Here is a 26,259-nt window from a genome sequence, read left to right as displayed (position 1 = left end):
TTATTTTGCTTTATGAAATTGCTAAGCATACTGTTCATGATCTTAAGTTTACTGTAGCTGCCTTAAATGTAAAAAGACAAGAGAATCGAAGCAGTTCCTTTCAGATTAAAAGTACCGTTCCTTTGCCAGGCTTGTGTGATCCTCACACTGCTTCTGTGCTATTTCTGGGGTTTTTTTTGCTGTGACTGTATGATTCTACTTGCCTTACTCTAGCTTTCAGAGGGAGGAAGGTCTGTTCTTACTTTGAGGGGAAAAGCTGGCCTGAACCACTGTCCCTGACATTTGTAGGTCTTTTTTTCTCCATGGTGACTTACTTCAGATAAACTAGGGGACACAGAGTTAGGCTGAGTGATTTGGTTTGTTTATTTGGAGATGTCCTAATAATGCACACCCAAATACTGTCAAGTACTATATTTACAAGATACAACTGTCTAAATACTTTAATAACTTTTGTTAACATTTTTGGAGTTCTTAATAAATATTTTTTCTACAGTGCAAAGTAGTTGGGCTGCCTCATGGCTTTCTTCCTGTCATGTGAAAATAAGCTGCTTTTTTCCATTTCTGACTTGTAACATTTGCTTTATGTGAAGTACCTGAGCTGAAATAGTAAAATTACCAAATGCAGAGTGTAACTTATTTCTATTAATGTCACAAAGGATTGCAAAGTGAAATAACACATGCTCCGCAAACACAAAAGGTTTGTGCTTTGGAATTTTTATTTCATCTTAAATAGCTAAAAGGCATTTTACCTTCTGATGTGAGCTGTGGAAGCATTGTCTGGAAGTAGCCTGCTTACTCATGCAATAGGAGACAAAAAAATAAGGGTTTTGAAGGCGAGTGAGAACGTCAGATGTTTTACTTCATAAAAAGCAACTTATCAACATTTTTAAAATGAGGCAGAAGTATCTTTTTCCCAATGTCAGTTATATTCATCATGACATCACTTGTTAAGTCAGCTATAAATGATACAGTCATGTTTCTTGTACTTTCTGACATAAAGTATGATCGAACTCTTGTGGGGTCTTCCTGGAGATCAGCTCTTGGTGTGGTACCTTGCTCATTGCTTTCAGTCTATTTGTAGCTATTGGAAAAGAAGCTTATTTTATTATCAGCACCTTTAGAATTTTATAATGCTGCAAATTGCTCATATCTCTCAATAAGTTTTTTTTAGCATGATTATTCTGTTCTTTATAACTTAAATAGTATGAAGGTGAAAAAACATTTTTGTGGCCTGAGCTGTTCAAATAAGCATAATTAAACTTAACTTTGAACTTTAAAATTTTTCTTGACCCTCACATAAGCCTTTCACAGGCAATAAATTACCACTCTGAATATTTTTGGTGAGTTAACAACCTAATTGCTGTTCTCCTTTTTAACACTATTTCATTGTTCACAGGTATGATCTACTTTTTCTTTCACGTGATTTATTATAATGAGTTAAAGTCAGAACAGTTGTTCCTAACTCTTGGTGCTTTTAGTGTTGAAGATTGCTTCTTCAGATCCAAGCAAGGAAATGCTTGCCTGGAAGTTTTTCAGTTTTTTTTTTTTTTCTGCTTCCGTATAGGTTCCATGTAGTTAGGCACTATTGCACTTCTAAATGTAATTTGGAGTAAATTTAAAATGAAAATGCTTGAAACAGTGTAGTTTTTAGCTTTAAAAATAAATTCACCACATAATAACCTGGTTATAGGAGGACTGGTGAGGACTTGAGAGCTGTTTTCGTGACACGGGGCCTGGGAACCTTCTAAAATCTAAAGATTAATTAGAGTCACTGAGATGATTGGTGATCTGGGTTGCATGACCTGTGAGGAGAGGCTGGAGGAACTGGGCTGCTTCAGCCTGGAGAAGCCTTCAGAAAGCACATTTGGAGCTTTCCAGGGTATACAAGTAGATTATTAAAAAGTCAGAGCCAGGCTCAGCACATTGGTGCATGTTGGAAAGACAAAAGGTGAGAGGTGGAAGATGATGTTCAGACTGGATATAAGGAAAAGGTTGGAGTTTATTGGTGTGTGTGGGGGGGTTCTTTCTGTTGTTCCTGCCTCCCCCCCCCACCCCCCCCAACAGTCAAGCAGTAGAAGTGATTACCCTGGGAGTCTGCTCAGCCTTCATCCTTGAAGTCCTACCTGGAGTGGGAGGTTGGACTGGAGACCTGCTGTGGTCCCTTCCAACCTGAATTTTCCTGTGCTCTTATGGGTAGAGCCACAGTGGTCTTGGTGGCAAAGGACAAGAATGCTTTCTTGGCCTTTGTCACTGCTTTGCTGTGGGATTTGCTCCGTGAGCCTGGTAACTATAGAGAAATGCACCCCTGCAGTTAGACCAGTTGTTTTTTTTACCCCATTTTGTGCTGTTTTGCCTTGTCTTTTCATTTATGTGGCCTTCAAATATGAATTCAAAAGGGATGTGTTTTTTGCATCTATATACTGAAAATACCTGTTGGATTTTTCAGTAATGCATCGTTTCATGCTGCAGTGAAGAGTTAAAACTTTGTATTGTAAAAATAACAATTGTGCCTGCTGGAGATGCTGACTGCTCTGGTTGCATTGGTGTGAAGGGGTAGAGAGGTCGAACTAGGCCACACTTTGGCTAGTTGCAGGAAACATGGTTGACATCAGAGTTTGGTACAGCCACAAGTGGCCATGTATCTGAGTTTAAAATCTCACTTTAAATAGTATGTTTGACTTGAAGATGATCCCACTGCCTGAGCCATTGAGATAGTATTTTCAGTGGTTCAGTTTTCAAGGCTTGTGAAGCAAACAGAGTAGGCTTAATAGTACATACATTATTCTGACAGCACATAGGGCATATATTGATAGTTAGTGGTTTGACAGTTAAAGGAATTTAGCCTGTGAAATTCAGCTTTTGAGGTTTTTGTAATTATTCATACAGGTTGAAATGTCTGAAACTTATGAATAAACTGCAAGAAGGAGTTCTGTGGATTCAGTCATTTTTCAGACTGGTTTGACAGCCTATTGCCATTCAGAAGAAACTAAGTGGTTTATATAAGTTCCAGATCTCCAGATTGGGGATTTACTGTCTCTGGGACAGTAATTACTGAAGGTCTGCTTTCCTTCTCACATGCTTGGGCTTTCTCAGAGCACCTTTACAAAGACTGACTCTGTTAGAAAATTGACATTATTTCTGCATCTCCAGCTTCTTGTTTTGCCGGAGCGTTTCTGTCTACTTGTCTTGAAAAACAAGTCTGTTCCACAATTTTTAAGAACTGTGTGCCTTGACTGTTCATCTCTTACATGAAAGAGAAGATCTCATGCTCTTTTACATATATTGTACTGAAGTTTGAAGGTTGGGCCCCCCCTTCCCCTTCCCCTTCCCCTTCCCCTTCCCCTTCCCCTTCCCCTTCCCCTTCCCCTTCCCCTTCCCCTTCCCCTTCCCCTTCCCCTTCCCCTTCCCCTTCCCCTTCCCCTTCCCCTTCCCCTTCCCCTTCCCCTTCCCCTTCCCCTTCCCCTTCCCCTTCCCCTTCCCCTTCCCCTTCCCCTTCCCCTTCCCCTTCCCCTTCCCCTTCCCCTTCCCCTTCCCCTTCCCCTTCCCCTTCCCCGTGGTTCTTCAGTTGATAGGAAAACATGGTTTGTGTAAGTGCTTTTGTAGGAAAAACATTAAATACTAGAGAGCTCTTTTTTCTAGTACATAAATGCAGTCAAAAATCATAACTAGGAATCAGAACTGAAAGCTGAAGCCAGACATTTGAATGGGAAGTTTGGCACTGGAGTTTTTAACCAAGTGAGGTAAGGGATGATCAAGGGCAATAATATTGTGCTTTTAATGTCTTCAGTAATTGATGCCTTTGGTGAAAATGTTTCCTTGAAACAATAAGACTCAGAAAAATAAGCAGTGTTTAATGAAGGTGGTCAGATTAGACAATCTAGTGATCCTTGCTTGACTCAGACTAGAATTGGAGAAACATTTCCAGCGTTGTGGTCTTGTTGCAGACTTTAGACAGGACATGGTGACCAAGTGTTCACCTGTAAAGGACACGCCTGACCAAGCACTGATAGAGTTGGTAGCCATGAGTGCTGCTGTCCCCTCGTTCCTGCCAGGTGCCATCGTGTCAGCTGTTAGTGAGGCTTCTAGATCTTGAGTGCCGGAGGACTCTCACATGTTGCACAAGATTGTTATCTTTTTCACCTTGACTAACAGGGCTGATGATAGTTGTTTCACTAGCTTCTTTTCCCAGTCTCATTTGTCATAGCTGGACACAATCTCAAAGATTTGATTTTTTTTTCACCCCATGTTCTTCTTTGGTTCTTCCATACAACAGTATTTAGCTTCTGTGAGCTTTCTGCTGTTCCTACCATCCTTATTCTTTTTTTCTGAGTACTCAGTTTTCCATCACCAAACTCCATCTCATATTTTGTCCTGTTCCTTTGCATCAACAACTTTGGCTCCCTATTCTAGTCTTTTGCCAGCCATCCCATGTTCCATCTGCACTTTGTGATGTTGGATCTGCTTTTAAAATTTTTTTTATTATTTACTTTCTTTTCAGTACTTCAATCCTTTATTAAGCACCAAATAGGCAAGTAGTTCAGTTGTCTTTGGTAACTGGAATATGGTACATAAGTCTTGTATGTTGTGCATTACACAGGTCCCACTTTGGACAGATCTCCAAAAGGGAAGAACACTAATACAGCATTTTATTGACTGGTTTGGTGGTCTTGGATAAAAGTAATTTGGTAGAATGCATGCTACTTGTTGCTGTAGTTATGGCATTAATGAATACTAGAGTACACAAACATGGTATAAAGAAATGAAGTGTCCAAAAGCTTGGACCCTACGCCAGTGGAGCCTTTCACAGGCAGGTTATACTGAGGTTAAGGGAATCAAAAGGGATCCCTGTCTTGTTTCAACAAACTGTGTTTTTTGGGACAGGTGTAGCAGTTAACTCTGTAGATGACCTGTGTTATATTATTTTTCATTTTTAAAATAGATTGTCTGAATTGCTCTTATAAGAATTTTTAAGATCCAGCAGTATTTGATGGAAAGAAGAACTTGGAAAATAAAGGAAAAAGGGCCAGCAAAATGCTGTAGTAAGGAGCTTTATTTCACAATTAATTTTACCTTTTGTAGAACAAGTTATGCCAGTCTTGCAAAATCACTCTTGCAGTGTTTTTGCTGGGTTATCCATCTGAGTAAGAACCACAGAAGGTTGGAAAGAGGCTTTTCTGCCCTCACAAATAAATGCAAAGAGTTCCTGGAATAATTTCCATAATTTTTGTGTGTTTGTCAGGTAAAGTCTCACTTTTTCAGCTAAGCTGATCTAATAGCTGGTAGTTCCCAAATGGACAATCTTTCCTCCTTTTCCTTATATGCTGACCCAAGTGTTTTACTGATGTTGCAACTGATTTATGGAGGTTTTTGTGATACAGTCTTTTTTTAGGCACAAGGTAATTCTTCTTGATGGCTTTATGTTTCTTTTTTTTTATGGTAGCCTTTCAAGTTCTAAAAGATTTAAAAAATTTTATTTTCTTAACTATCTAATCTCGCTTGTGAGATTGAATAATTGCAAAGGTCATTACGGACAATGGAAAACCATATACGCTTTCTAGAAATTCAGCCTGTTCTTGAAGACTAAATTTTGATGTGCTTATTTAGAAAATAGTGTCCTGCTAATATTTGAATTGGAACTTCAAGTAGAAAGGAAATATGCTTTTAAGTTATGCAGAAAAAAATGGTCCCTCTGTAATAGTGTGCATGGAATATTTGGTTTAAATTGTAGACCTGCGAGTGCTGATGATTTAGGACCTTTATGAAGGTTTCAATGATAATAAAATACATGTATAATCAAGTGTCAGAATTAGGTGACCTTTATGAAGGGGTGTGTGGGGATGTACAGCAAAACTCTTTGTGTTAATGTATTACTATGGGGAAGGAAAAGCCTTTGCCTGCAAAACTTGCATGTGTTCAGAAAGTAAACTACTGCAAAGGGCCTTTTCCTCCTGATGTACCCAAGTAAAGTAAAAGTACTGGTTTGAAATAGATCTGGGGGCCAAAGACAAATAGCTTTCAGATATCAGTTGTATTGTTGTTCTTAAAACACTCCTTTTTCCTCTTGAAGATGAAGTTCTTATATGTTACCAGGAACCAGTGGAAGCAATTTGTGTACCTGAAATTTCACTGATTTAAGGATTTGTTGCTGGTAAAAGCATCATAGAACATAACATTTTCATGTTAGTAATGAATGTGACTGTAAAAAACCCACTGATTTTTCTTTTTACAGAAAAACCTGCCATTGCTCCGCCTGTCTTTGTATTTCAGAAGGATAAAGCACAGAAGGTAAGGAGATGTTGATACATGTTTTAATTTGTTTTGTTCTGTAGCCCTGACTCATTCTATGGTGAGCAGCTGTTTGTCTCTATTGTTTTGAAGATGGATAATAGAGCATTAACATTATTAATGGGCATAGGGTAAAGAGGTCCTGGAGGGCTAAAAGTGGGAATAAGTGTGGTGGTGGCTCTTCAGGCAGAAGATGGGCAGCTTGAAAGGAACAGGTGATAAAGGAGTGCTGACAGGTGCAGTTGCATGACAAAACTATAAAATTTATTTTTCTTATAATAGAGTTAAGACAAAGCAAAGAAAACCATGGTCTAGATTATTGATTTTCACCTTATTATATTCAAATGTATTTCAGCTGCAAAGTGTCTAATTACCTTGCAAAATGGTAATCCTGTTCTTTTGCCTATCCCTCTACCCCTACCATGTGTTCCTGTCACCGGCCTTTGGGTCAGTGCTAGCAGATACATGATGTGAATTTGGGGTTTGCCATAATCTGCTGGAAGGTGATCTGTCAGTGAGCTTGTCCTGAACCAAGAGGGTGATACAACTCATCCCATGGCTGCAGAAGGGCTAGAGCTCAGAAGAAATGAGAGTTGAGAGGAGGAGCAGGACCTTCACTTTAGCAGAAATTGCTGTTAAATTGAAATAGATGTAATGGAAAACCATGGCCATGTGGGCAGAGTGCAGTATAGTTTGCATTCCTTTTCACTTCGAAAGTGACACACAGAATGTTATGGATGAGTGCTAGGCTTAGTTTTCCTTACTTTTTTTTTTCCCAAACTGTAAGCCTTCCAGTTTCTTATATTGTAAAAATATTTTTAGTAAAAGAAATTGGTAAGAATCTCAAGATACTGCGATATTTAATTCTGCCTGGTTAATAGTAAAAGCTGTTAACATTTGGAAAAAAAAATAAATCAAGGTTACTCTTGTTTCAGCTGAAGCTGGTTGGAACCAAGAGAAGTGTGCTCACGTACACATGATTCACTTTGTGTTGAATCACTGGACTGTTATATTCTGTGCAGTCAGAAAATCTTCTCAAATATTTGAATAGAAATACCAAACCTTTTTGCAGTTGTTAGCTTTTCTTTGGTTTGGAACAAGTACCAGACTCAAGCTTTCCCATGGGTTTAGTAGGTATATTCCTCAGCAGGAGCTTGAAATCTTTTGCCAGCTTGGAAAGGATTTAAATCTGCTGTTCTTCTAATACTGGCTAATCAAATTAAATATATTTTAAATACTTCCGATTATATTTTTTATGGTGACCGTTTACATATACTTTGGAATGAAGTGTTTGCACTATCAGCTTGGATCACGTTGTCTAGGAAACAGCTCCCAATCATCTGCTGTTCCTTAGACTGTTCCTGAAGTCCCTTCTGAGTTGTACTGTGGTGAGTTTTCTCCCCAGGTGTCCTTTAACCTGGCAATGCTTCCACAGTTAATCTGGAAGCAGTGATCACAGCACTGTGCAACCCAGGCAGAGGGGTGGTGGCCTGGTGTCCTTTCTTTGCTGGGCTGGTCCTTCAGTGCTAGGCTGGCAGGTCTTGTGCTCTCAAATTCTGTCATGTTGTACCTTCTGCTTCTCTGCAGAGTGCATGCCTTCAGTTCTAGGCTGTGCAAGCTCCTGTGTTGGGCTGTGGGACAGATCTATTGCACTCTGGTATCTCTCAAGAAAATATTTATAAAAAATCTTAACTAAAGGCTTAATGCTTTTTTGGGCTGGTAGAGAGGATCCAGAGTTCCAGGGAAGAGGGATCTGTAATTTATTCTTCCCAGCTGCCTCTGAGGGTGCTGAAGACTGTGATGCTGCTGAATAGGTAGCTGTGTGCAGGGACAGCCTCTGCCAAGGCACAGCCTGGTGGGGTGGGGGGACCGTGTGTATCAAGGCCTGTGGGTGAGCCAAGCATTGTGAAGGCCCGGGGTTAGAAATGTTAGAAATTCATCTAAAAACTGAGTGATGTTGGTGCTTGAGAGGGGGCTAGCCATAGTCAGAATGGTGTGGAATAGATCTAGCCTGGCTGGAGAACAGGACTCGTTCCTTGAAGCAGATCATGAAGAGTCTGCCAGTGGCATCTGTCACTTGGTTGCCAATTTCCAAAGTGTGCCAGATATAAATCTCATGTTAAAATGTGTAATGTGTGGAGATGTACAATTTTCTTAAGAGGGGGAGGGGTGGTGGTTAATAATCATTTTAGTAGCTTATATGTGTGTATTTGAGTCTAGAGAAAAGAGGGAGAGAAGCATCAGTGCTGTGCTTCTTGCTGCTTTGTTAAATAAAGGGCCAAAGCCTGTTGTTGCTTATGCCAGTACCTGTTTGTTGTAGTGTTGATACAAAAATAATATGGTGCTGTCGGCCAAAAGTAACAGCCACTTTGTATAGGCTGTATATATCAGAACCCAGCATTGAGGCCAGCTGTGTGTCCCTTTAATCAACTTAATCAAGAAAAAGTGACTTGGGTTACACACTGGTTGAGACCTTTCACTGTGTTTTTGCAAAGGCTAATAGCTAAGTGTTACAGTTAACAGTTAACTCCATTACTGTTTCCATACAAGGTGCCTGGTTAAGTGCATTGTCTGCCACGAAAGATTATCCTTATTAACATCAACAAGGAAAATCTGTTAACAGAGGAGCTTTTCCTTACAGCAATGTTTTGAAGAAAATGCAAAAGCAACTTAAATAGTTGACAAACAACAGGCTTCTAAAACATGTAATTTCTCTATGTAAATTGCTATTTTAATTTATAAAAATGTCTGTCTAGTCAAGTTGACTTTCTTCTGGAGCTGTAAGCAAAGTGTTCATGGAGGCTTTTCAGCACCAACTCAGTAAGCTGAGAGTCAGAAGGCATTACACTGTGTGTTCGATTAACTGGCCATGGTGATTTAGATGTTTGCCTTGTGCTCTTCCACATCATACAGGATGTCCTGACAACAATATTTTGTTGCAGTATCTATAGGCCCCCTCAGTATTAGGGCCTGGTTGTGATATTCAGTGGTATTAACTCACTTTTCTGGAGCTAACATTGTCTACTATTAAGGACATTCTTTTTCTAGAATTTTCTCCTTAAGTTTGTGCTTATAAGGTGTTAGATATCTGTTTCTCCATTAGAAGATGAAAAATATTCAGCATGTTGTAGGACAAAATGCATACTAGTCTGGAAATGGATTTTTTTTAACTGAGTGTTCCAGCTAAGGTTGTATACAGTTCAGTAAAGCATCAGAACCTGCAGTTTATTTAGAGGGGCAAAAAGTGCACGGTGTTCAGAATGATGCCCCTTAGTTTTACTTTAAGGAGGTTCTTTTGCAGTTAAAAAGACATGATTAGTTTATCTGCTCTGATTTTCATTATAGATATCAATTAATGGTGGATATAAAGTTGGTTGTTTCCACATTTGAGTGAGTCTCAGTTTTCATTATTTTCCTATTTCCCGAACTCTGAGAACTATTTTTGCAGTGCGTGAAATACAGTTCTTGCAAATATCTGAATGATAGCATCCAAATATCTTTATACACTGCTAGTCATTTTTATGACAAGTCGAACTTCTAGTGCTGACCCTAGTTGGAAAACTAGGTCGCCTGAGGAAGACTCATAGCTGTTAAGGTCTGAAAGCAACATAAAGTCCTAACTTTGCTATGTTAAACATAGAATTTTACTGTTATTCCATTATCTATCCCAGTAACTTACATGTGAATTGTACTGTGCTTTTCACAGTACTTTTTAAATTAAAAGTTTCAATTAATAGAAATTACTTTTTGTATGATTAATTTTTGGTCACTTGTTAGATGTGTTTCTGCTCTGAAACTAGTTTTGGCTTTTCCCATAAAACCATTTCATGACAGTTTCTGATCGTAGGTTACTTGAAGGCATTTTATGAAGTTAAATTTTAACGTGCATTTCTGAGGTCAAAGTATTCTGAAGTCTTTTGTGCATTTACACATTTTTGAAGTAGGTATAATAGCTCAAACAAATTTAACCAATAGTGTTGTAAAGAAACAATTTGTCAAAAAATGCTTTTAGTATTCTTTCTTTGGCAAGTGTGAGCTGTGGTTGTCTTGCAGTTGTTACTGATTCTTGCAATGCTAGGATAATCATGACTCCCTAGTCATAACTAATGTAAAAGGTAGATACTCAACTTGGATTTAAAAAAAGATTTTTTTCTTTTTAAAACAAGCCATTGTCTGTTATGTAACTTGCATCTTGTTGTCTTCCCTCCACCAGCCTGGATTGGGGGCAATGGTAGAATATAGAAACAAATGCTTTATTTCTAGCTTGTTATATAACTAGTTTTGGTTGGTGTAGTGCTTTATAGATAAATTAGTGATGGTGAGCTTTTAAGGATGAATATGAAGGAATATGTTACATAGTAGTTGGGTTATGTCCCATACCTAGCTGGTGCTGCAAAATAATGCAAAGACTTTAAGGGGTGGCTGACACCTGGTGTGTGGAGGTAAAGGGGTAGTTCTGGAGTGAATAAGGATTTATGTCCTTAAGTTGATAGATCTGTCATCACAGTCTTAACTGTGGAGCTTTAAAAATAGATGTGGCAGTGTAAGTGTGATTTAAGTGATTAGAAAGATGGCATTCCCACGTAGTCTGGAGAGTAAGATCATGAGTTTAGAAGAGGGGAAGTTGCATTAGACAATATGTAAAGTAGGGATTGGTTGAAGCTCAGGTTTAAGGTAGTATGATTTGGAAATGCCTGTTTTTTGGTGATTTGAGGTAGTGGATGATTAGAAAATGTTGTTTGTGCTATGGACATGACTTGTAGGTTTGGGATTGTGGCAGAACTGTGGAGGAAGCAACTTGTGTAGGGAGAGGCAACAGTATTTCCTTTTCTAGGCTCTTAGCATCCTTAGCATGGCTGCCAGGAGGTTTTGTTAGGGAAACCTAGTTGAACCGTGTTGTAAGTCAACAGTATACTTAAGGTGTTAAAACTAATGCTTAAGAGTTCATAATTGTGAATATATTGCTACACTGCTGCACTTAGAAGAACAATCATAAATTTATTTGGAGAGGACAGTTGTGCAAGACAGCTTAGAGGAATATAGAGAGGCTGATAATGTCAAAGGCTACTGAGAATATCAGCAAGAGTTGTCCTCAGCGCTAAGCAGGTAAAGATTGTGAAAAGCTACACTGAGAGTAGTCTTTTTGGGCCATTGGATATGGGTGCTAGTGTGGGGAAAATGAGGAAGGGAGCCATAAATAGCCAACTTAGAATTGGGAGGAAAAACTGACCCAAGAATGTTTGTGCCAGTCTTTATGAAAAAGGAATATTATTTCTTTGCCTATATTTGGTGGTTATTCCTAGCTTTTATGTATTTCTTCACGTGTCTCCTTATTTCCTGCAATGCAGAGGAAACCAACTCTCCAAGTAGACTTTCATGTATTTAGTCTAGGTGTGTTATTTTTGCTTTAATAAAATAGATGTTATTTGATCTGGGTGAGCAAGGTGAGTTTGTGTAGGTGACTTCCTACATTATTAATCTCTCTGTTGATCTTTGCTGTAGTATTTGACAGGAACAGATTTCTGCCAAGTTCTTTGTAGAGCTGTACTTACAAGGAATGTTTCCTTAGAGAAGAGGAGGCTCAAGGAGAGACACAAATCATCACAGACATAAAACATTACAGCACAAAGAGAATGAACTGTTCTTCACCAGCTCCAAAGAACTTCGAGCCAGAACTAGACCAGAATTTATGAAGTTAAGAGATCAGAAAACACTTTTGATAGTGAGCATGACTGAAGACTAAAATGAATTTTAAGAGCTTGCAGTTTCCCTTGGATGTGCTTTTTTGAGAACAGCTGTACAAACTTCTCTCTAGAGCAGTTTTGGTTTGACAGATCCTCGAGGCCTTTGTTGGTTTTGTCCTCCATGACTTAAACCACACACTATTCACAAATTCTGAAACTTGCAGTAGTTTTTGAACCATTTAATAGACGAATTTATTTTTTAAAAAAAACCAACCACCATAGTTTTCTGTATTGACCTGCACAAGAAATCCTCACCTTGGCATCAGATTTTTCTGTATAAGTGGTGATTGGCAATAATTGTTTTTGGTTTGTTTCTTTTCTGAGTCTTGAAGCACATACAATTTAATTTTGCTTGGGATAGAAATCAGATTTATGCTGGAAGGAGGTTACCTTGGTTATTTCACACTTTAAAATACTTGCCATGTGTTACAAGAAATACTAAATCCTGATGCATGTTTACTTAGCCTACTTTGAAATGTTCTAAATTGTATTGATAAAAATTACTTGCAGAATAATTTATTGTCATTTCCACTTTTAAGTATATAGCACAAGTGTGTGTTGAGTGTTCTTGCCTCTGACTGCGTTATTAGCGATTGTATGATCTGTAGCTAGAAGGCAGTATAAACTACTAGTAAGGCTCCTTTTTTTTTTTTTCATTAGAAGTTCTCCAATTGCTTGCTGAACCCAAGCATGTGAGCTACCACCATCTCCATGATCCTCTGACAAGGGGCTCAGCCAAGTGGGCTCTTTGTCTCCTTTAGTTTTGTGTTGCTTTTTTTGAACCTAATAGCCTAGTCTAATTTGAAGCCCTTGCTTCTGGGGGGGGGGTCACTGTGTTGCCATCCTATGTGCCACTGTGATTTCATAGTTAGTTTCTGTTCCTTTTCCTTCCAAATTCTGTTACAGCTGAAGATGAATAAAGTATTCGGCTATTTTTATGCGGAAACACTTCTGTACCCTCTTCCTGTGCATTATTTTGCTTATGGGCACTGAATTTTCTTAGTCATCTTCAGCCCCAGAGGCTCTCTACAGTTTCCTAATCATTCCCTGTTGCCTGCAGATCCCTGCTGGTGGTTGTCTCATCCTGAGGTTTATTCTGGCCATTGACAAGGACAGTCTCCCCCATCCCCATTTCCTAGTACTGTTCTGGTTATAGCTTTCAGTGTTTTCCCCAGTGTGGTTGTTAGGGCCCTGTGTTCCTCCCCAGCCCAGGTTCCTCAGAGGCTGTGTGTGTAACACAAGGTTGTCTTCATCCTGTCATCCTCCATCCTTGTCTGTCATCTGTCAGTCCTGCTGCAGTCAGCCTTTCTGCAGGGGTCTGGCTCTCCAGGCTGCTGGAGAAGGGGGAAGTCTTTCAGCTGGGAAGCCAAGTTGCTTTTTGATCTGATCACCAAGCTGAAAGCCTGCAGAATCTGCTATGACAAGGTGATAGAGGTTTAAGTTTTAAAACCATTCTGCATGTTTCCTGGAAACATGACTGGATCAGCAAGGCCCAAATTACCCCCCTCGCAGAGGGAGAGCTGCTCTGTGTATGCTTGCACGTGTGGCCCCAGTGCAGTGAGCTGCCTCTGGCCCCACAGCTGGGCAGGGGAGGTGTGGCGGGATTGAAGAGGTTTGTGGTGTGAAGTACATGGGGAAGACTTGGGGTAATGAAGTGAGAGGACCAGAGGTGACATGCAGCATAAGCCATGAGAATGAGAACAGATCTTCAGTGCTGCTGCTTGCATAATTGCTTTTATGGTTAGTGTGATACAGGTAACTTGTGACTTAATTATTGTACTTTTTTTATGGCTGTTTCCCCTTCAAGGGGAAGAAAACAGTTTGAATGACATTTGAAATGCTGTTAACTCTGAAAGTAAGGCATAGCATAAAAAGACTAGGATTAATGGTTTAAAATGTCCAGTGGAGGACTGAGGTGTTTACCTCTTGTCTTTATGTATGAGTAACATACAAATGTTGTAAGTGCTGTGGCAAGTTCCAGATAGCCTTTTCATGCTGTTCTTCTGAGCCAAAGAGGTAAGAATAGCAGAGTGCTAACTTGGTTTAATTTTTGGTGACAGACAAAATGTTTCTGTAACTGTTATCTCATTTAGTGGAGTTTTAAGTCAGCGTTTGGGTCTGTTAGTAACAGCTTCATATTAAAACCAGAAAATTTTGAAAATACAAAAATCCAACATTCCCAACTTTACCTGATATAACTTATCTCTGTTAAATACATTTTGACTATTTTGAGCCTTAATGATAGTAATTTTTTGAAAGATTTAAAACTTGAGTAACTTCACTGAACGGAAACTGCTCATAAAATTGCATATGTCGTTGTCTTCTAATAATTGCTTCTGTTTGAGGACAAGCCAAGTCATAGCTGAAGAACTTTGGGCCATTAAGATTTAAAAGTTGCTCTTTATTTTTGAGGTTGCTGTTTACTGTTTTGCATGGACCTGGGCAATGATGAGCATTTTTGGTCTCTCTTCAATCTACTGAATGCTTTCTGAGAGCAAGCTAAGTTTATGTTCTTCTGAGTGACATCTTCAACTGCTTGATTCTCCAGATACTTTACCACAAGACACCAGGAGGCTTGGCCCACAGATCACAGCTGAGAGAATGTCCTTGGCTTGCATATTATCCATGGACTATAATTTAGTCCTTTATCACGGTTCAGGCTCAAAGCTTTTAACTTTTTCATTCTTAAGACATGTGCAGAATATGGTAATGCTTAATTTCTGTTCTACAAGTGGGGACCTGCAGCATTAAATAATCTGAAGAAATGTAAAGAGTCTGTGGCAGAAGTTCAGCAATTATCAAATCCCATTAGTGTGCACTAGCTATACTATCACCCCCTGCTTGAAATAGATACACAAACTTCTAATTTACAAAAGAAAACATTGCTTTTCGTGTAATTCAGTCACGTGAATATGAAAGGATTGTGTGTCTTGTGTGAATGTTACAATAATGAATTTCTGTGGAGAATTTTATATCAACCCTAACTCCCTCAAACATGGTCTGAAGAAGCAGTGAAAGACAGTTAATTACAGTAATTGTCTATTTAATTCTTATGCCTGAATCTGGGGGTAAAAGCAAACAGCTGTCCTTTAGGCCTTGAGAGAAGGAGGAGTTAAACCCCAATAGCCCTGTGGCTGGCAAAACGCTCTTTTGATGGGGACACTGACTTTTTAGTTAACTTTCAAAAAAGGGCATCCAACTGATGCTTTTTGTGGGGAGGGGAAACTAATTCAGTCAGCAAGTTCTGTTACCTGGTTTGTGCATATTTTAATTGGTGTCTCAGCAGCAAGCAATTCCTTATGCCATATGGTGAAAACAGGGGAATTTAAAAAGGGATTAGCAGATCCTCTCACTAGGACGACTGCTCTCATGTTGCAGCCTTGCATTGAAGGGACGTTGTCTTTTCTGCTCCCAGTCCCCTGCAGAGCAAAAAGGTTTGTCGGATTCAGGCGAGGACCCCCAGGGAGAGGTTGAGCCCCCCCACCATGGTCTGGGTCACAAAGAATCAGCTGGTGAGCGCGACTCTGAGCACCCTGCTCCCGCTGTTGCCTCAGTCAGTGCTACCCTGAGTCCCGCTTCTGAAGCCCAGCTTGCTCCTATTCAACAAGAACTGGCAGGGGTAAGTGTGAACCTACCAAGTACTTCTGCTGAGGGGATTAAAGAACAAAGTCCCTTCCACTAGGAGGAATCTATTACTGTTAACTTCAGGTAGCGCAGCTGGCTATCTGTCTGGTTCTTTGATTGCAAGTGTTAGTCCCCTCTGAGCCATTGTTCCAGTTAAGTAGACATAAAATTTGTTTGGAACTCCCTAGTGGGTGTAATTATAGAAGATACATCAAGTATTTTAAAATTTAGGGTGTAAACTATGTGTTTGCTAAGGATAAGACCACTTCTAAATGAGTGAGAAAATGGGTATGTATATGAGGGATTTGCTTGAAGCAGTTAGAGAAGGATTGTTTGAGCCATAATGCTGCAGCTTGACAAAGTGAGCAGCAAATGCTGTGATTCCACTAGATAGAAACAGGAGCTTGTCATGCCAACCTGTAACGTATTTAGCAGATTAAAAGCAGCAACAGAGATACTAAAGGAGAATTTTGGATTTAGGTACTTGGAGAAAAATAAAAATCAGTACCTTGATGTAGGAAAAGTTGTCAGTGCTGTTAATTTGAGATTTTTTTTTTTTACTGGTGGTGCAGCAAAATGTTTTTGGAAAGATTAGATGACTAAATGACTACTACAATACAGTCTTGCAGAGCAATTTTATAAGTTGCCCTAGTCTTTCTGGTTGGTGCACCATGTTTTCTTGGTGCAGGTGAGTGTCACTGCTCATCATGACCACACACAGTAGCCATGTACTTGTTGATAGGTCTTGCCCTGGTAAGGCTGCTGCACAAAATACCCACACCCTTTTTTTGAATTAGTGTGTGGTTTTTGGGTTTTAGGTTTTGATTTTGTTCAAGAATGGGCCATTTCAAGTAAACCCAGTGCTGAATGGATTGTCATGATGTCATGACAAGGTACAAACAACTGTAGGTTAAGCACCTTTTGGTGTCCAGACTGTTGCTTGATGACCTGCTGCAGAAATTTTTCTATTTCAGTTTCTATTAAAGTTTTCAAGGGTTAATATTTTAAAATAAAGCTGGTAAATGTAGTCACAGACCTCTGTGACAGTTTTTTCTACAGTTTGAAATTGCCAGTGTTACTAGAACTGGCCAAGAGAAGAACTGTATCAACCAGTCTTTCAGGAGAATTGTGGCAAGTGTTCATTACCTTAGACTCAGTCTTAAAGAGCAGAAAATCTTGCCCCAATCCACCCAGGTTTGAAAGACATTTAAGTACCAAAAATGCTGTTGGGGAATGTATGCAGGAATTCTTGGCTGTACACAACCAATGTCTGTGCATCCTTGAACTTTAGTCCATTCACTTAAATTTACAGAATAGTACCGTGCTCGGTATAGGCACGTAACTGGCCTTCATATGCACTGGCAAGCATTCTTCAAATTATCCCTGTTTCTTAAGAGTAAAACAGCCCCAGGACCTTGGGAAGATAGATGAATTAAGACTCAGTTCTGAAGACACTGCATAATTCTTGTTTACTTGGTATTGTTTGTACACACAGAGGCAGATATTTTTGCGAAGACATTAACATGGTGTGACCAGAGATACGGCCTCTTGGAGAGCTGATTATGATGCCTTGACTTTCAGCTGTCAAACCCCAGTCAGCCTACAGCAGCATGTAGCTGTGCTAGCAGGGCTCCATTGTTTAAAAGGTTCTGGAACAGCTTTTAAGCAAAAGCCATAGCAATTCAATAATTCTTATATATATGCAGAGTGTTAGAATTGCAGACTTGCTGCACCATGCTCTGAAGTCCTTTTATATAAAAACTTTTTTACATCTTAAATACATCTTTCAAAGATAAACACTGTAAATATCATCTTACAGATTTCACCTGATTATGTTGACTTTTTTTGCTTTACCTGATTTCTCCCTTGCCTTCCCTGTTTCTTCTCATTTATTGTAAATAAGTGACAAATCTGTTGAAGTTTTAAGTTCTTAGCTTGTTATAACAACTGTGTGAGGAAGTAGTGGGTGTAAAGAAGCAGTGTTCTTACTTCAGTATGGGATGGTTAATTATGTTCATATGTGCTTTTAAAAAGCAGTTGGTAGCCTGTAAAAAGGTAATTTGTTTAATTAGAAATGTGTCAGAATTGTAGGAGCCTCTATTTAGAAATAATTGTAACTTTCCTGTAACTGGATTTCTAAAACTAGGGTGAGGAGAGAGTAAGTGAAAGGTAGCTTCTGTTCTTAAATGAGTAGTAAATTGTAGGTTGAGTTTTGATGTTACTGGTTTAAGTGTCTTTTCAGCTTCTAATTTCAAAGAACTGAATGGAGAGAAGTTGTCACCTTAATAGTTCCTTATAGTATGGGACGGTCCTGGCTTTCATATCTGTTGTGTACTATATTGTGTAAAACATGTATTGCTGTAAGGTACAGATTGAGCAGCCGGGAAAGAGAGGCCTGAAATGGAAAGGCTGGGTTGCTGCTGTTTTTTATCACTAATTGTAATTTGATGTTTTTTCCGGTCTGTCAAGTAAACTGTTTGTCATGGATGTATTTTCCCCTATTTTCGTGTAGTCTCCCCAGTTTCTCCCGAGTAAGTAACACTGGTAAGCAACTTTTGGCTGCAGTGGTAACTTTATAGTATCTGTGTACCCCTGCTTCCTGTGCCATCTACCTTTAACTGTGTCAGGTTTGTCCAAAGATGCTGAGAGGTGTGGAGATCTTGGCCCTGGATTCCTCTGCAGTCTGTGAGTAGAGGCAGACTAGAGAGGAGAGAAAAAACATTTTCCTGCCCCAAGCATTTGAATTCTCACCACAGGTTTTTCCCCATTGTTTGTCATTTGGGTAGGATCTGTGGGAAATCAGGCTTCGTTAGATCATGTGCATACAGCTATATTTTCTTGAAAACTTTTCTTGTAATGATGAAGGATTTAGGAATATTTTTTGAAGATCTGTAGGAGTGAATTGGTCATTGGTGAAGGCATTATTATAGTGAAGAAACTTGAGATTTATCCAAGGTTGAAGAGACCTGATAGTAGAATTCCCAAGTAATGGGGAATGAATATTGACAGGAAGTTTTTAAATAAAAGCAAGGAAACTGTGGTGTGTGTCTTTTACTGGATGCTGAGTATAAAAAAAAAAAAATAATTAAAAACCAGTTCCCAGTAGTGTTGGTAACTCTGCCGTAGAGTATCTCGTGCATATTCTTATTAATATGAAAACAAAATTGAACCTGGATGTCTTAGATTCAGGAATTTCAGTACTGAGGTAGGCATAAATGAGGTTTTTGGCCCTGTCTGTGCTTGGGGATCAACCTAAGGGATTATGACTTTTTTTTTTTCTTACATGGCCTTTAAATTCCGAAGTCTGTGGAAGTTTTAAATCTGTTGTTGTTTTTCTGGTAGGAGTTATTTCCAAGGTCTGTCTCAACTTCCCCAAGCAATAATTGACAGTGTGAGCAGTGTGGAAATGAGTAAAGATGGGAGGTAGCATACCAAAGGATCTCGATATTTAGATGTTTATGCAGGAAAAAATACATTTGGGAGAAAGGGAAGTCCTTTTCTTAATTCTGTGCAGCATCTACCTTGACTAGGGTTGGCAATGTCAGTAACAGCTGTAACACTTGTCATGGGGACTCTGGATGAGGAAGCATGGAAATAACTCAGAGGGAGCAGATACTTAGCTCTGCTTCGTCCTCAGTAGGTTACAAAGTTGGATATTGTTGCTCCTTGCCCACTAAATGTAGTGGGCAGTGACAGCAGATTTAGTGGTGCTTGCATCAGTTAATGAAGTGACAGTTTAAGAAGTTTTTGAGGTTCAGGGGAAAATCACTTGTTGATTTGTAAAGATTTTTGCACATAGAGATCTGCAGTTCCATTCTTTCAATTTTTTTATCAAATGATTTCCTTTGCTTTCAGGATTTTTGCTAAAAACTGAAGCAAATTGCTGGTGTATGTGACAACACTTTCTGTGCAAAACAGAATTTTTTTTCTGACTTCAGATGCTGATTGCTGAAACAGATAGATGACATCATGGTTTTCCACTTCAGCCTTACCTTTTGGGAAACTAATGTTGGCAAGGGAGATGCCAAATAAGATCATCTTCCAGTAGCGTGGAATACTTGACCAATTATGTAGGAAATACAGTACTAATGAGATTGTGTTGATAGATATTTGTGGATGGGGTGGTGGTATTTCAGAAATGTCGATAGCTTTTCATTCCCAATGCTAAAGGTTTAAAAAGTGCTTGACTGGGATGCTAGTGAGATAGCGATACTTTTCTATTAATGTAAAACAAAACAGAAAACCCCTTAAACTTAATTGCATAGGCAAAATGCAGTGTAAATGGGTTTTTATTAGCATTGAGTGAAATACTGATAGTACAGTAGTATCTAGAGTCTAAAGATACACAGTGCTAAATAGCAAATTTTGTTCTTTCTGATATTCTTTTATCCAAGTTGTGTCTTTCAGATTGTAGTCCTCTGCAGCCTTAACCAGTCTTGTGTTCTGCCTGTTCTCCCTGCCAAAATATGACTAGCAGTGGGGAAGGATGAGCTTGGGGGCTGCAGTGGGATCTGTCTATGAGCTGCGGTTCCTCCAAGTCAGCCAAGCTCTGAAGTGAGACTCTGTGAAAGGAGGTGTCTGTCTGTGTCCTGAGGCAGGAGTGGGATGGAAAGGTAGTGTTGGGCTGTGGAGGAAGGCCAGTATGTCAAGAGGTTTTGTCATGAGATGAAGGTGCTAATGCTGCCCTGGTCACCTTCCGTAGTGAAAGGAATCCATCATAGGTTTATGTTTTGCAGGAACAAGGGAAATTATATCAGCTGAGGAACTGGCAGAGCAAGTAGGAGGAGAGAGACCTAAAAATCCTCGGGAAAGATGTGAAACCTTTGTTCCAAGACTTTTTTGAATACTGTGATAGTTGGTAGCCTGTGATGCTTGTTCCTGGTACCGTGGAAGATGCTAGGAGACTATCCATTGCTGATTCCTATCAGAATATCATGGTACTGATATACAGAGCGCACTTTGAAAGACATTCCTCCAACGATGTCCTTTTGTTGAAGGAGCTGATGTCAGTTATGTTAATTAGGAAAAGTGCTTTGAAGTGAACTCTCAAATGATGGGTATGTTCATGATGACCTTGGAACTTCCACGATATTTTTAAAATCAAACCAAATTTGACAATTGTCATTTTCAGTATATAGAACATGTAACTCTAATCGTTGCATAGTCTCTAAGGATGTTAGTACTTGCATATGAATTTTCAGATAACTTAATTGTAAAGGAAGTACTTTTGAATTAGTCTTATTTAACAGTATCTGGATGCAACTCAATATGCCTACATGTAAGTCATAAAAATAATGCTTTGCCTTGAGTGTATATTGTCGACAGTAAAGAAAAAGAAAATCCAAACTGATGATTAAAACATTTGGATATATTCAAAGAGATTGAAATGTTTAATACGTGATTTTTGTTTTATCACTGTCGTCTGATTTCAGAGATCAGCAGATGGATCAAGTCCAGAAGATGGAGATGGTAAGAGATTTGATTGCAAGATTAAAAAAACATGAGTTTGTGCCTCCAGGATTTTGTGCATTTTCTCTAATTGCTTTTTTCTACAGAATCTGATCGAGAGGATGGGAGCTACTGTCCACCCGTGAAGCGTGAGAGAACTTCATCCTTAACTCAGTTCCCTCCTTCTCAGTCAGGTAAATGTTGCTACAATGTAATATAGGAGAGGTGCGTTTCCTTCTTAGACTTTTTTATTTCCAGTCATGTCCTCAGTCTTATTACTGTTTGCTGTGCTTTGGCTTAAGACCAGAGCAACTGTGCACTCTGTCTTCTTCCATGGTCTGTGTTAGCAAATTCAGTGAAGCCCAAAGGACTTGATAGATATGTTTCTAAAATGTTTTCCATCTGTAAGTTGTAGTTTCAGCTTTCAGTCTTACACTGTGAAATCAAAGAATTTACCAGAAATCTTTTTGATTTGTTGTGATCGGGTTGCTTATTAACAAATTTGTATAAATGCTACCTTTTTCTTAGTTACTCTGCTGGTAGGTAAATCTTCTAAGTCTCAGGTCGTGCTTCAGTTGTTTTAGTCCTTCCTTTTCTCCCATTTTAAAGAGGAGGGAATTCACTGCATTTCAGCAACATTCCCTCCTGGCAAATGCGAGAGATTGACCGCTGCCTGTTTGTGTATATACACTCAAGGCAGCAGAATCACTGGGAAGGCCAGGAGTAAATTCTTGCAATCCACATATGTGGGAATGGCCGTGTTTGCTATTTGTGCTCACCCACAGGAACAGTCTCTAAAATTTATGCCTTTTCTCTTCACAGACAATATGAAGTTTTTAGCTTTGGTCAAGAATTATTTTAAGATATGGCAGTGCTTGGGGCAGGTTTGGAGACTTTGCTGCTTTGTTTTCATCATCTGAGTTAAAATAAAGGAGACAAGGAAAAACAGTAGAGGAGAGAATAGTAAAAAGTAATCCTCTGACATACAGCACATTTGGGAGTGTGACTAAAAGATAAAAACTGATTTTGCTTTTAATTTGAAGGAAATCGGTGACTACAGAATTTAATATGTAGTTGCTGATATTTTATGGGCACAGTATTCTCATTTCATGCTGCTAGTGCTAGTCAGGGGAAGAGTCCCTCCTCCTTAAGATCTAGATTTTCTGGTGTGCAACTTAGTGGGTTTCAAAGTGCAGTCTGTTAATTGAGTACAGGTCAGGGGACCAGTGATGCTGTGGTCTGCTTGCTGATCACTCTTAGTAGAACACTGTCTGCACAAAAGTAATAGGGTTTTTTGTGTATAGAATTCCTGTTAGGATAACAGAATGTGTATAGCCTGTTAGGTCCAATAAATAAGGAAGCTCCTTATATTCCTAGGTTCCCTATAATCACTAACTCTTCTAGTCTGTAATGTATTAATCTTTTGAGATTAGAATCTTTAACATCTCAGATTTTGCTGAATGCTAGCATTAGTTAAGAGGAGGAAAACAATTTATTTGGCTCCCTTAGGTTAAATACTGGATATTTCAGGGGTCCAGCATACTTTGTCAAGCATCTGCTTAGCTAATGCATTTTGACTGGATATGGTCATTTATTCCTTGTTTGACATCCCATTCATATGTTGTCAAACAGTGACCAACTCTGATTGGAATTGCAACTTCCATAAAGGCTTCTTTGGACATTGTGGATAGCATTTGATGGCCTTGATTCACAGAAAATCTTTCACTTTCAAACCTGTTAAATTTTTTGTGGGGTTACGTTTCTCTCAAGGTTAGGGAATTTTTGCTCATGTGAAATATTTGTTATTTTTAAGCTTAAGGCAGACCGTAATACAAAGAGAAAGACAGTATTAAATGAAAGAAGCAAATAAGAAAAAAAACCCCCACAACTGAAAATGAAATTAAAGGCAAGTGCTTTTTGTAGATCTTTTAGTATAACTGTGTTCAGAGATGGGTTTCCTTTCTCTTTTCTGCTGAAAGTGCTGATAAGTATTGTCATACTTTACATGCAAGATGATCTGTTGGAGACAAAAAACTGTCATTGCCTTGTGACTCAATACACGTACCTCTTGCTCTGAATATTGTATTTCATAAACTGCATTGCCTGTCATTCTTTGTACAAGGCCAAAAGTACTTCAACTGCTGTACAGGGCCTCAATCAAATTTCTTATTACTTGATTCTTTTGGTCCCAGTAAAGGGTGGAAAAGAAACACAGTCCTTTGCCTGTTCATTTCAAACTTTTTTTTTCTCTCTTGTTGACTGCTAAGCTGCTTAAGTGTGACATCTGCAAATACTCTGATATAGTCTCCTTTGTCCTTGGAGGACAGTTCAAACATAAGTTGCCTAGCTCTTAGTGCAAGCTATGCTATCACTTTTAAGCCTTTTGAGAAGCCCAGGTGTTAGCTTCCACTATTTAGCTATTCTGCCCTCTATGCAGAGGTCTTTTGAAATGTTATAGATGTTTTGTAATGAAATTATAGATTGTAACATCACTTTTCCTAGTTCAGATACAATTCAGACTGGGAATCTTGTGTTTGTCATTCCTCCAGAAAAAAATGAAATTTGTGCTCTCTCTGTTTCAGGAGAAACTAAGGCGATTTTGTGAACAATGACCTGTTTGCTTCTTTTAAACTAAAATACTGGTTTAGTTTAGAAGAAGGAAAAACCTAAAACAAATAAAACAAATGACTAGAAAAATTGTTTTCAATTTGCAGCCTTGATATGTCTGGGAACACAGTTTATAATTAAGAACAACATACATAATTTCTCTTTTCTTTTTCCTTGACTGCAGTAACAAAGAACAACGTCTTTATGCCATCAAGCTTCTGTGAACCCTCTACAGGCAATTCTGACTCAGAACCAGGTGAGCTTCCTCATTTTTCTGCTTTTTCTCAGCAAAGTGCTGTCAGTCTGTCATAATCCAGAATACTCTGATAAGGTCTTATTTCTGAAGTATCTGGGAGAATGGAAGTGTGATGGTTCTGATCTTACAGGTGTTCTCTTGCTCAGTTCATTGCTTGATTTCATGCTTGCTGGAGATAACTTAAATAACAAATACCAAAATTCTTAAATGCTTTGGGAGTGGTGGTGGAAGGCTGCAATATGACTCTATGCCCACCTGTTAACCTCAAGATAAAACTTAAGGGAAATTTTCATTTATCTGCTTTGGATACTGGCTTTTTTGATGCTGAAAATCAAATCAACCATAATCTATCAACCATAATCTGGTGATGATGATGTTCATCCATGACCTGTGACAGTACCACTTATTTTGTTAATCACTGTTGTTGTGTAGTTTTGGTTGTGTCGGTATTGCTGTATAGCACATTGTTATGCTTAAATGACGTGAAAATAACGAAGTACAGGAAGATGCTAAGGTGTTGTCTTATTCTGAACACAGCCATTATGCCCATAAAAGGAAACATTTTATAATTATACCTTGTAAGTTCTTCAGAACTTATTTTGTAATAGCTGTGGATTTATGAATATGACTTTTTTTAGATTTTGTTGTTTTATCTGAAAGCCTTAACTGTAGTGAGTGCAAGCAAAGGCGAATTCATGCTATTTACCAAAGCAAATTCATAGTATAAAAGCATAAGATAAAAGCTAGTGGAATTACAAGAAACTAATGTTAAGCAATTAAGTTTAATTTATGATAATTAGCAGTTGGGTGTTTGTTAGCAGCTGTCGTGTTCAGTCATACTTTTGATTGTCCTTTCTTTAGTTTAGATTCTCACTTAAAACTTCTATTACCTCCTTCACAGAAGAAACTTCGTTTCTCTTGTGAAAATGGTTTGTTTAATGTTTTCATTCTGAAAAACAATTCTGAATATTTTTCTTGCAACAATTTGTGTTTCTGTTTGCATGTTTGCTGTGATGATCACTGGAAATTCAGACTTCTTTTGGAAGAAAAGAATTTCTTCTTTGGAAATCTCCTCATGACTTTGGATATTTATGAAACTTGGGGTTGTTACAATGGGGAGAGCCATGAGGAATATTATGACTGACTGATTGTATGTAGTATGTTACAGCTATGTCCTTGTAATTTTGTATTTTGCTTCTAGAGGAAAAGAGCAGTGGATTCCGGCTGAAGCCACCAATACTTATCCATGGTCAGGCACCTAGTGCAGGTGAGTTCAGTGTTTTTTGCAGCAGTACAAAGAATCCAGTTCAGGTATTTTAGTTATTTATGATTTTTCTTCAAACTACTGTTGTAACTGGAAGATGGCAGTACCTATGTTTATGCAGAAAAAAGTCTGATATTCTCCAGAGTGCTTATGTCCATATCTGCTGTGTGATGTGTACAGACAGTCAAAATTTTGGTGTTGATCAGTCATGCATGTCTGAAATGTATCTCCCAGTTGTCTCTGCTTAGCATGCTTTGATTCAGTTCTTGAAGTAATCCTGGGCTCCATGAACTCAATTCCTTTGGTAGCAAACTGGAACAAAAGGAGTGCTCCAGGAGTGCACTGAACAGTCCAGCCATTAACAGGCACCTGGTCTGGGACCAGGCTAGAGCAAAGTCTGAAATGTGTTCACTCCCCACTTCTTCCTCTCCCTGGGTTTTGACAATAGCATGGATGTCTGGTCCTTGACCCTACCTGTTCAGCTTTATGGTTTGGCTCTTACTGATTGCTGTTTGCTGGTGTAAACCTAGCCAGTATTGGAAAGGCATTAATACTACAACTCCTTAGGAGCTTGAGGAAAAAAACCAAAACTGTTTTGGTAATGGAAGTATTTGCTATATCTATATATGAAAACTGTTTATTCCTGTTTTGCAGGAAGAGTAGTAAATTTTAAGAAAGAAAAGGTTTTTTTAGCTGACATATGAATGTTTGAACTTCGGATAGTTGTAATATTTTGGTTGTTGTCATGTCCTTTGAATATGGGTGGCCTGAAATGGAATTAGTTGCAGAATATTCAGCTGAGTTATTCATAGTAACTTCTGTTGCCGTATTTTACTAGATCAACAGTTCATCTTCGTTTTGTTCAGTGAAGAAAACTGAACCTTCTGGGATTGCCGTAACCTTCTAGAGTTGATGTTGTTTGGGTTTGATTTCTTTTATTAGGTTGTTTAAGGTCAGTTGGCTTTTTGAATCAGAGCATATTTAAAGAGTTATAGTGCTGTCTATTTTACTGTAGCAAACCAAAGAGGCTA

At 38.7% G+C, this 26,259-nt stretch overlaps 1 protein-coding gene across 3 annotated transcripts in view; it reads left to right on the top strand.

The window, feature by feature from the left end:
• Positions 1-26,259, top strand: part of RANBP3 (RAN binding protein 3) — a 52,434-nt gene that overhangs the window by 3,515 nt on the left and 22,660 nt on the right. For 2 of the 3 annotated variants that reach the window (XM_074928257.1, XM_074928256.1), the window contains exons 2-7: positions 6,230-6,285; positions 15,445-15,648; positions 21,086-21,122; positions 21,209-21,295; positions 23,893-23,964; positions 25,166-25,231. In XM_074928257.1, coding sequence (XP_074784358.1) covers positions 6,230-6,285; positions 15,445-15,648; positions 21,086-21,122; positions 21,209-21,295; positions 23,893-23,964; positions 25,166-25,231 — 522 coding nt within the window. The remainder of the gene's footprint in view (positions 1-6,229; positions 6,286-15,444; positions 15,649-21,085; positions 21,123-21,208; positions 21,296-23,892; positions 23,965-25,165; positions 25,232-26,259) is intronic. The other variant, XM_074928258.1, reaches the window with a different exon arrangement.

This window comes from Athene noctua, chromosome 27, assembly GCF_965140245.1.
Source record: "Athene noctua chromosome 27, bAthNoc1.hap1.1, whole genome shotgun sequence".
NCBI lineage: Eukaryota > Metazoa > Chordata > Aves > Strigiformes > Strigidae > Athene > Athene noctua.
This window is presented reverse-complemented; position numbering and strand designations above follow the sequence as displayed.